This window comes from Protopterus annectens, chromosome 2.part1, assembly GCF_019279795.1.
Source record: "Protopterus annectens isolate FY-2018-M chromosome 2.part1, PAN1.0, whole genome shotgun sequence".
NCBI classification, from domain to species: domain Eukaryota; kingdom Metazoa; phylum Chordata; order Ceratodontiformes; family Protopteridae; genus Protopterus; species Protopterus annectens.
Window position 1 is genome coordinate 873684107 of NC_056729.1, and position 12253 is coordinate 873696359.

The 12253-nt window shown below is 39.0% G+C and overlaps 1 protein-coding gene across 1 annotated transcript in view; it reads left to right on the plus strand.

Moving 5' to 3' along the window:
• Positions 1 to 12253, plus strand: part of WDR17 (WD repeat domain 17) — a 1021977-nt gene that overhangs the window by 786934 nt on the left and 222790 nt on the right. Inside the window, exon 20 of the mRNA XM_044062517.1 lies at positions 10937 to 11028. Within this exon, the coding sequence (XP_043918452.1) occupies positions 10937 to 11028 (92 nt within the window). The remainder of the gene's footprint in view (positions 1 to 10936; positions 11029 to 12253) is intronic.

The following is a 12253-nucleotide window of genomic DNA, read 5'->3' on the forward strand; positions in this document are numbered from 1 at the left end:
AAGAATAATAGTGAACAGGGAAGGGGAAACAATATGCAAACATTTATATTCTTACCTAAATAAAATTATTACATCACTGTTTCTAGTGGCAGTAATCTATATTCTGCCCTAATAAAATGCCTTTTATTCCTAGGTACACACTGCAAAGTAATTATTTTAAGCATGTTTTTTTTTTTTTTTTGCATAAAACCAACTTTGCTTTGATCAGTAATAACAAAAAGGGTGGCAAACCATTCACACACAGCAGATGCCATATTTATTAACTTTAAAAATCTGTTCAACTTAGTTCTGGTCTTCAGAATAACTTAATTACCTATATAATTACCTAATATACACCATAAAAGGGAGCATTCTAGCATAATGGTCACCCCCTCTATTTAGTCCTATGGCACAGAGAGAAAAAAAGCTGTTAGTGTACCCCATACAACCCATGTTTGCATAGTGGTATGGGCATTGGGTGGGGGAGGATTGGAGTGAGTGGTTACAGTACCCTTCTTACCAGCAGTACAGAGCTGTACCAGGTGTTTGATGTTCTCACTGGCCTTGTACATGGGTTGGTTGAGCCTGGAACAGGCTAATATAAGTCCAGTAGATGAAGTGAGTGAGGAGCGGAGTTAGTGTCAGTTGATGGTCAGCTGCAGTGAGGGGAAGCAAAGAAACAAAAGCTCACCTCCTATATCATTTTTATTTTTTCAACAGCAATCTATTACTCCATTTCTCTCAGTACCTTCTCAGGCTCTACCCAAAATAATTCTCAAGAATCTATTTTTAAAATATGACTTAACCTGGATAGAAACTACACCATAAAAGGGAGCATGGCTATCATGATTTAATTTAGGTACTAGCATAACTTTAAAAGAATTGTATACCATATTGCTTGTGTTGACTCCAACCAATATTCAAAGCTTCCACATTATCATGAAGAAATTCTAACAGTTAAGAGTCCTGCATCAGTCTACTGAAGAAATCCTGAAATATTTACCTAAAATGAATATGGGTTCAAGAACATACAAATGAGCTATATGTTGTTTTCACATTATAGAAACAGACCACCCAGTTGTAGCACTAACACAAAAAGAGATTATAAAATTATCGCAAGCATTAGCACTACTTATACCCAAACAAAAAATTGATTAACAAATGCGAAGAGTTATGGAGTCATATATATTTTAAGAAGCTTAGCATACTTTAACTGTGATACATCTTAAAAAACATTAATTTCTTAAGCCTGTACATATAATTACAAACCTATTCTAAGGTATACACTGCATAATTGCTTGTAATATTAATCTCATGATATAGAGCATTTGCAACATTAAACCATACACTTAAACATGATATAACAGTCACCCATTTGTAAAATACTTTTCATATAATATGACATCTTCAGAATTTGAACTTTCACTTATAAACTTTGACTAATGATCTACTACATATTAAAAGTCCACAGCTTTCAGTCCCACTATATTGTGGCTCATAGGCACCCTGTTGCTACACAACCCCTTGTCACATCATAATATAGACATACCTTGTGGGTTCATATGTAGTTACCAGGCATGTAATCCAATAGACCATTAAGGAGCTTAGCCCAAATTCTCCTTTGCTCAAAAGCAATGTTGAGTTAAGTGACTTCTTCAAAGTCTTACAGTAGGCAAATGAAGAATGAATGAGTTAAGCCCTGTACTACAGGAAAAAGTTTGCTAATAACTCATAGCCTTAATGGTTTACACTAACTGCCAGACTCCCCCCTGTTAAGTTCACCAAGGTGCATCAACTCAATCAGAAAGATGAAAAACACGCTCACAAATGAATCCATTAATTTCCAAGATTTTTTAGCATAGTACCTTCATGAAATACAGTGAAACTCTGACTATGAATGTGTCAAAAAACGTACAGAAGATACCCACTCATTCCAGTCCCTCAAAATTTCCTGCCACTGAAACCAGTAAAACTACAGCACTCTATATAACCTGTATTAATAGACAGTATATACACAATTTAGTCGACATGTCATTACATAATATGCTGAATTATTCAAAGTTAATACCAACAAACATTCGAGCACTTGTGTGAAACTTCCTTTAAAGTCACACTTGATCATGCAATTGCAGCATCCATATCCATTAATCATACTCATTCGATAATAATCAATAATCTTTTATAACAAGTTCAGTATACTGTCCAGGGAGACCCAGCCATAGAGCTGTACACATTACCTATTATCATACAGTGCTTAAACAGTTTAAACCAGCAACCCTTAGTCTCACACAGAATGCACGTTCAAACAGATTTCCACCCCTAGCATCATAATTGAAATGATCTTTATATAATTAATCATCAACTATGACAGCCTTTCTCAAAGTGCATTCAGAGGCCCACTGATGGGCAGCGAGTATTTCCTGGTGGGCCTTGAATGTTCTTATTAAATAAATATCCTGGCCTCTTCATGCTAAGTGAGAAAATGCTGCAAAAAACAAACTTCAGCACAGCTAAGCAGTAACGGTTCCGTTTATTGTGTTAACACTTCCATTAATACAATAACTGAACCATTACTGCCTAGCCATGGGTTTTGCAGCATTTTCGCAGCTCTTCCTGCTCTGTGTGATTTCCCATACTATGGACAGGCATTGGTGCACTCATAGTTGAAAACCCATGTTTCTGTGGGTTTGCACACCGCACAGCGTCACAAGGCTAGGATTAAAGTATTCCCGGTGCCAGAAAGTCTGCACTTCAAATTTTCCCCTAGAACTTGCTGGTTTTTCAGTAGTAGCACTTGTGACTAGCACTTTCTGTAGAACTGCTAAAAAGTACTAAGAAGCCGTAAAATAATAACAAGCACTAAACCCCCCCCCTGTCAATAAGGGAATTAACCGTAGGCACTAAACAAAGAAAAACAGCTCTTGCACTTCATTAAAAAGCACCTAACCAGGCATGACCAAGGGTCAGCTTCTGGTGAGTTCTCCTGTCCACCTGTTGAATCTGGGCATATTGGAACAATGTAGCAATTGCTTCATGCACACAGACAACCCTCTCTTCGTACCACCAAACACTACAACCTGCAAGAGATGCAAATACATAGCCAAACTGAAAGCAAAGCTCTCTCCAACCAAGACTGTGCTAGACAGTCAAGAGGAGAAGGTAAACATCTGCACTACACCTCAAGCAACACATAGCCCTACAAAACCCACACCATCAACACCCACACATAGCAAAAAGAAACCCATATATGCGGAGGCCCTTAACATTAACCTAGCCAAGCAATGAGGACCTCTGAAGCTGAAACACAAACAAACACCAATCACAACCCAAGTGACACATAGCTCACAACATCAGTGTGCCACCCAAAAACAGCCCCTAAGGCAAGACACCATACCAAACACTTTAGTCATAGGTGACTCTATAGTCAGGTACACTGATGTCCCATTTACCAGACTGAACAAGGAGAAAATTATGGTCAGCTGTCTGTCAGGTGCCAGGATCCGCCACATAATGCATGCACTCAGGTCACTCCACAACAAGTACAAATACAACTCTGTTATTGTTCATGTTGGAGTAAATGACTTGAGACGTACCTCCCTGGACTACACGATAAGAGACATGGAAGAGCTCTCAGACCCTATGGCCCAGGCAGGTATGACCCTAACCCTGAGAAGCATCCTGCCTTCGCCCAGAATGATACCACAGTATAAGGACAAAATGATTGACTTCAACAATTGGCTAAGCTTCTGGTGTCATTCAAAGGGGATCCAGTATCTGCCTGCCTGGGATGACATGATTGACAAACTATGATGCTTTGCCTGAGATGGTCTGCACCTGTCACCCCTGGGATTTATATTACTTGCTAAGTCTCTTTCCACCCCTATAGTGCTTTTTTAGGCAAGGTTCAAATGTCAAAACCACCGTGACAGACACAAACATGCAAAATCTGAGGGTAATGCTATTCAGTTCTAGAAGTCTAAACCTCAGAATGCACTCTCTCGAGGCACTCCTAAAAATGGAGAACATCGATATCTGTGCAGTAACTGAGACCTGGTCCAAGGCTCCAGAGACCACCCCAGCAATACCAGGCTACAACTCTTACCACACGTTTCAGCCACCAAACCAGAACCAAAACACAAAAGGTGGAGGAGTGTCCATATTTACCAAGGATATTCACACCTCTAGGCTGGTCGCCTAGCATAATGCATCTGAAATCCTCCGGGTGCACCTGACACTAGGTAAGATTGCAATCCAAACTGTAGCTTGCTACAGATCCCCCACCATGCCCCAAGAGTCCCACCACACCTTTTTAAACATACTGGAAAATATTAAGATACAACAAAACACCCTAATACTGGGTGATTTAAACTGCCCCGCAATTAACTGGGAAAACAACTTGGGTACCAACACCTTTGCCCAATGATTCTGGGAATTCATTAATTCCAATGCCCTGGACCAATTAATTCATAGTCCCACAAAGGGCTCAAATATCCTAGACTTGGTCATTACCAACATGGGAAATCAATGCTCCACACCATTGGTCACCCCCTCGTTGGTCAGGTCTGACCATAAACTAATCACCTTGACATCCGCATCCCACCTCCACCCCCAAATAAGGAAACCACTGTTAAAAACTTTGCCAAAGCCAACTTCATGCTACTCAATCAGAAGTGACAAACGTCATGACACCCATGCAGAAGGGAACTGAATGTTTGACGGCTGAATCCTACACTAAGGCACTGTACGAGCACATACATTTGTGCATGAGTCGTGACATCCCAAACAGAAACAAAACACTCTCCTCCAAAAAAAGGAAGACAATCTGGTGGTCCCCAGCCATAAACAAAATATACAACAGAAGGAGGAAACTGTTGCAGAAAAAAGAAAAATCTCAGGATGTAAAAAACTCCATTACCAGCCTCAGCAAAAAGCTGAGATCCCTCATAAAAACCGCTAAAGCCAGTTACGAAACTAAAATTGCCAAAGACTCCAAAAGACAACCACAAGGCATTCTATACATGTGTCAAAAATTTAAGTGGCAATGCTCAGATCTGCTCTGAGCTACAACAGAATGGCATTAAATATACTGATCCCAAGGATATCGCCAATATCCTGGGAGATTGTTTCAGTGCCAGCTTCACCCCCCTCACCCCATAAAGGGCCCATCCCGATACCGGAAGATTGCCAAATTCCTGTAATCACAGCCACATAGGTAAAAAACGCACTCTCCAAAGCTAAAAATACAGCATCCATGGGACCAGATTATATCCTGGGCTGTGTACTACATGAACTACAAAATGAACTGACACCTCACCTACGCATCATGTTCAACCACAACCTCACCTCAGGCTTTGTGCCCACTGAATGGCACACAGCTACAGTCATCCCACTTTACAAAGGGGAATCCACCTCAGATCCCGGGAACTACCGCCCCATCAGTCTGACGAGCCTGGTCTGCAAGGCCATGGAATGCATTATTATGGAACTTATAAACAAGGACATTGGCAACATTCAAACATTGGACCCCACCCAGTTCATGTTCATGAATGGACGATCTTGTCTCCTCAACCTGATTGACTTCTTTGAAACAGTCTCTAGAGCTGTGGACAAGGGTAAGGCAGTCCAAACAGCCTATCTGGACCTTGCAAAGGCCTTTGACACCATCCCTCACTCTGGAATCATAGCTAAACTTACCAAGCTAGGCATAAGCCCCTACATCACTCAATGAGTTGCCAACTGGCTTACTGACAGAACCCACACTGTAAAAATATCCAATTCTAAATCCAGCTAAAGACAAGTGACAAGTGGAGTACCTCAGGGTTCAGTCCTGAGACTGCCCTTGTTTGGCATCTACTTCTTTGAAGTACAGGCCAACACTAAGGGACTCTGGCTAACAAAGTTTGCAGATGACTGCAAACTGGGAGCCATTATCAATTCCCCAAATGATGTAGACATCTTACAAAAGGGCCTCAAAGAAATGGATGCTTGGTGCCAGAGTCATGGACTCAAGCTCTATGCCAAGAAATGTATAGTTATCCCCTTTGGGAAAAACCACATACCCATGAACTAACACCTAGGCGACAATACACTTAACACTGAAAGTGTGATAAGAAACTTAGGAACACAGGTGGACAGTGGTCTCACCTTCGATAACCACATCACCACAACAGTGAGAAAATCCTTCTATGTGGCACACCTCATCACTAAGGGCTTTTCATCTAGAAAAAAAGAGTTAATTGTCCCACTGTACTCATCCCTCATTAGACCCATTATAGAGTACAATGCCCCATTTGGTATGTACCTCACAAGACATCTGCAACAGTTGGAAAGGTCACAGAAATATCTCACTAAAAGAATCACAGGCCTAAAGCAGATGCCCTTTGCTGACCATCTAAAAAAACTCCAGCTATACTCTGTCGCATATCACCTGTTCAGAGGTGACCTCTGCTTAACTTACAAGGCCATATCTAACCTTGAGCTGCTGGACATGCTCCACCTAAAGAAATCCCAATCTCTCAGAGTCATGCGCTCCAGGGATCTAAACCTCATCATCACAATGAACAGGACATGCTGGAGGGATATGTTCCTGACCCAGAGACTCCCTGTACTCTGGAATAGACTGTCCATACATGTCAAGCAGAGCGCCTCTTTGGCCCCCTTCAAGAGGAACCTTGACAATTGAATGGGAGATAGGAAATTCACCCCGGGAATCATGTCAGTCACCCTACTAGACAGGGGCCCAGGGAAGTAAACATCATGGGTATAAACAATCAGGGAATTGTTATGGCTAGGCTTGTACAGGCCCTAGGGCCGATAGCCTAGTACCAACCTATGAACCTATGAACCTATGAATACCACCATGGAAGGGAAAGAATGGAAATAGGAAAGAAAGGAGAGAGATGGGTGAAATACTCAAGATGTGAATGATAATATTGCTTGAGGGAGTCATCTATTGAACTGACTGGTTGTAATTAGTGTTTGTTCAATAACTTTATTAACTATTGCTTATAAGCCTTATATATACCGGTCATGCAGTAAATACAGTTTTCTCATGAACGGTCATAACGCTGGTGTCAGTGACATCCCTACATACCATACCTTTTAACTGTCCCTGATTTTCAGGGATGTCCCTAATTCTGACTATAATTTTAGCTCTGTCACTCTTAGTCCCTCCTAAAACTGATGACTTTTGGAGAAAAGGTAGTGAATTATATGTAAAATTAAATAGACAGTCAGAAAATACAATGAGATTAGTTAAGCACTGTTTCTCTGCATCTGTGCATTATTGTTATATCTTCTGTGACTGAAACTCTGGTGTTTATTTCAACTAGATATTCAGTATTCTCATGGGTTCTGTTTTATTATTCATTATTAAATATTTCTACTGGTTTCTGAAGCAAGCAGTGTCATTCTTCACATTAATTCATGTAGTATATTGTCTTTTTTTTCATATGTACCCACTTAATTCCATGAATAAATGATTATATACTTTACAAATAAGTCACTTCTTGGTATTAGTCACAGTATATATCCCAGCTCCCAATTTTCATTTTACTTAATTTTTAGTTGGAATCATTTCAGAGCTGACAATAAATGTGAACCCCACAAATTTACACTTTGATGCAGCATTTGTAGGTTCACCTGTGGCAGTAAAGTATGACCTATCTTTAAATGTGAGCTATAGAAGGTGTAGTGGGCCACTAAGTTATGTGCTTTGTCCAAGTGGGCCATGATCAGAAAAGTTTGAGAAACACTGATCTATGATACACATCATACAAACAAATAATGCCCATACATTCCTCAGGTTGGTAGCTATTTTTTTTCCTTCTACTGCACACCTGTGAATGAGTAGACCATCTTGTACCCTCTCCTAGTCCAGACTTAGGCACACAGTTCTCTGTCCAAGTTCCAGAACTTCACAGTCATCATCATCATCATCATCTATAACAAGAACTGAAGCCACTGACTTCTCTCTCAGATAGTTCCAGTAGAGAGAACCTCTTAAACTACACATTAGAGATTAGGATGAAGGAAATTTGCATTACTGATGGATAAGATGCCTATAACACTGTTGGGAATGCCAAATTGTATTTTTGCTTACAACTCCATGCACTCCATGATTACATCTAAAAACAGAAAGTTTTTTGTTGCCTACTAGATCACAATTCACTGATACTGGCCTTCATTCTACAATTAACTTTTTCTCAGTCTACCACAACTGTGACAAAACCTGAGGCTCTTTGTATAAGGTAATGCTCTGAACCAATATTGCTCTTGTTCAACCATATATGCTGTCTGCTACAGATGACTGTGATCTCTAGTCTTTCTCGGTGCACAATGATTTCTTTTGTAAAAGGGGTTCACTGTGCTATGTTAGTTTCAGCAAATCCCAAACAATCAAATCCATCATCACTTTTCAAAATAAGGCAGTGCCACAAAATATATATTTTTGCCTTATTATCCAAAGTTACTAACTTTCACTCAGAGGGCACAATTTGGCTGCGTAGATCCACTGACTTAATTCTTATATCTACCATTTATCTCTACAGTGATAACATCAACTCATAGTGTTCCTTCAATGGAATCATCAACATACGTCTCAAGTTTTTTAATATAGTTTCTAAAGCTGAAGGCTAACTGAGGATAGGATTGCCTTATTCATCTGATGGCCACTTCATATCTTCAATGGTTCCTAACATTTCTTTTGATTCACAGATTGTTACTAGACATATAGTCCAGGAGACCATTGTGGACTCTAGCTCAATTTCTTTAGAGCACTGTTTGGTTAAGTGACTTGCCCAAGATCACACAGTACGCAAAAGCAGGCTAAGGGAATCAAAAACTGTAACACAGGAAACAGCTAATTAACAGCTAATCATCTCTGTTAACTACCAACTATAAACATGTCTTTCTCACTTTTTCATTATGTTAAGGACGGCGTCAGGCAGACAACAATTTTACCAAAAGCATGTTAAACAACATACTTTAAATGTAGTAATAATAACAATAATAGTTTTATTTTTGCTTTAACATAAGAGAGCATCTAAGGAAAATGACCAACCCCATGAAACATTGTGAGACTGCTGACCTTTTTAAGCACTATTTATTAGCCAAAGACAAGTAACTTTAAACCTTAAACAGGAAGTATGGCCTGGAACTGCAGTTCTGACCTTGGATAAAAGCAACTACATTAGCAATGTTTCAACATTAAAATAAGAAAATATGGTAAACTTATGTTAAAACAGCCAATATCACAAATCTAGTTGATAACTATGAAGGTAAACTGATACTTTTGCCAGTGAAGTTCAAAGAAAGCAGGAAATGACAAATGTCCTTCATTTTACCATGACTTGAATATAGTTGTAGCAGTGAAATCAGAATCAGTGAAAGTGAATGGAGGGACAGAACCACAAGACAGCACTTTGCTTCTGAAGCTAGTCAAGGAAACAAACAGTTCGTAACAAGTGCAGCATCCTGGGTGTATTAATTAAATTGAGTTAAAACTACTACATGCCTATTAGTAGAGAGACCTGACAAACTTGAAATGTTGCATTTCAAACTTGACATGTTACTAATGTAGTTGCTTTTTGTTCAAGCTCAGAATTGTAATGTGTAGCTCAACAGGTGGCACATTTGTGTTTGGTGCAAAAAGATCAGAATGCTGTGGGTACTATTGCTACACCCATCTGTTGTTTACGGAGGTGTTGGCATAATGCATAAGATCTTTATCTCACAGATACAAGGTACAAAATTGGATCCTGACCTATGGTTGTTGGCTAAGCTTATAGTAGTTTGCAGACTGACAGCTTTGTATTTACCTGTGAACCTATAGCCCTTTCACACCAAAGAACTGTGTTCAGTGGTAGTAATTCCCTTTCTGTGGAATGAACTATGATGCACTCTTGTTTCAGTGATGGCTCACTTTTCCTCCTAGATGTTCTAGCATAGAAAAATTACAATAAATGGTTTATATGGTAACCTACTGCTTTCTTACGTATACATGCTATACAGGTGAATTATGTAATGTTCTAAGAGTTCAGAATCTAGACTATGGTAAACCCTTAAGTGCACGCAGACCCCAATGATTTTTTATGTGCACCTGTATTTTAATGGTACCTCTCAAAAATTGTATTTTCTACAGATCTGATCACATTTTACTGAGAGGAACATTTCTGCTGGTTCTGGCACCAAAGTGTAATAAATTCTAAGGATAATGCTGTTTCTTGGGGAGGCATTTTGTTGCTGGTTTGCACCATTCATTCCAGCCTGCTTGGCCCATGAACAGCATCCTGTTTGTGTTTGATGATGGAATTAACCATACATCAAAAGTATATTAAATATATGCAACACAATGAGAGCTGTTGAACCATAGCTCACATAATGATAGTGTACTAGCTCAGCAGAAAAGGACATGACTTTTTTGCATCAGTTATGAGAGACTACATGCACTTCCACTGGTTAAAGTTTCTTCAGATATTTATTTACTCATCAAGGCAGCAAAGTATATCTCATCTGTCCTCCTTTCACACTCAAATGCCTACAGTCACACACATGTGCACACACATACACACACAAGCAAATATATACTTACAGGTTTGCACAAATATATACTCATAGGCTTGCACAAATAGCAATCTTGTATAGAAGTCTGGAGCCTGACTGCTAAACATTTATTATCAGTTCTTCTCTATATGAAGGAGGCACATTTCCTCAGATAGATCCTTCTTCCTTGAAAACAAAGCCTTGTGTGCTACATTGTGTTTCTGAACTTGTGTAATCAACACAGGCAGCTGCTTCTGCCCTATATCACTAGTATTTCTTTTCAGCTAGTGTTTCTTCAATAAAAGTACATTTTTCTACATTTCAAAGGAAATATACTGACTAACTTAGAAAGGCCAGCCAAAGACATGCTGCCCAATACTTTGTCTGCTTTGAAAATTTATTTTTGTATCCACAGGCTGCTTGCGAAGGAAATATTCAGACTGTGGACAGTTCATCTTTAAACGGAGCTTCAAATGTTGATGGAAGTACTATGGAAGATTACAGTCAGTGAGTTGTACTTTTATACCTTATTTTATCTATAAGCTACTACAAACATTATTTAACGCTTTTATTTTGAAGTACACATGATGTAAAACATGAAAACAGTAGTGCAAGTATCTGGTTGTACTGCCGTCATAATGCTCAAGAAAATGTGCAAATCATCAAAAGCATAATCCTGTCTCCTTCAGAAAAAATATTTACAGAATTTGGATAAGGAACTTCTATGCAGAATTTAACTTGCTGCCTGCAGATATACTGCAGTACATTTTAAAGTACTTAAAATAACCTGGAACTCTTAAGAGGACGCAATGACATTTCTGTACATTAGCATTCAAATATACAATTTAATAACTAAAGTACATTTCTGAAAAACAAAGAACATGCTTGTTACTCCACTAGTGAAATACATACTGCACATGGTAAAAGTACTAGGGTTCTTGTACTGCTACCTGGGAATATGTTGGCACTCTAGAGATGCAATTGTAAGACAAAGGTAATATCTTACCAAATATCCAGTATGCTGCTGAAAAACAGAATGTTTTGGCAATGCAGGCATTTGTATCAGGAGTTCTCTCTTTTGTGCATTAAAATATAAGCTATTGTACGACCAGAACCCAATGGTCTCCTTGATCCTGAAAAAGACCAAGGAGAAAAAAAAAGTGACTGCTTTCCTGATTAAGTATCCTACTACTTTTTTTTTGTTTTGTTTTACTACTACTGCTTACCTAGAGCTTTAACTCATTTTTTTAGTTATTTATTTACTTTTTATTATCTGCATAAAAGTACATTTTAGTCTTTAAGTTCAATTCAGTCTAAATCAAGTTTGTTTTTTTTTGTTTTTAATTGTTTGGCTGTTTGGCTAAGTGTTAAACTGTGTATATGACTTTATGCCCTTTCTGTTGATTTTTGTGTTTTTCTATTTAAAAAAAATATTCCTTGTTTTCCTGCCTCTCCTAAAACTAGAGACCAGTTTACAGGCAGGCCTGTGTATCCTGTGTTGTGTTCCTGTGTTGTGTGTTGCCCATGCTTTTTAGAAGGAAGGAAGGTTTTCAGCTCACCAGTGGGAGTGGGGAGCCTTGGATGAATAACCCTGTCTTGTGGGGAAGTGACCTCAGCACAAGATCTGTAGTATTGGTCATTTCATTTTGACCATTTCTAGCTGAAGTTCCTCTGGCTCTGGTTAAATCTTGCATTTTTCATTTTGAGCTCCACATGGTCCAGCTCACACATC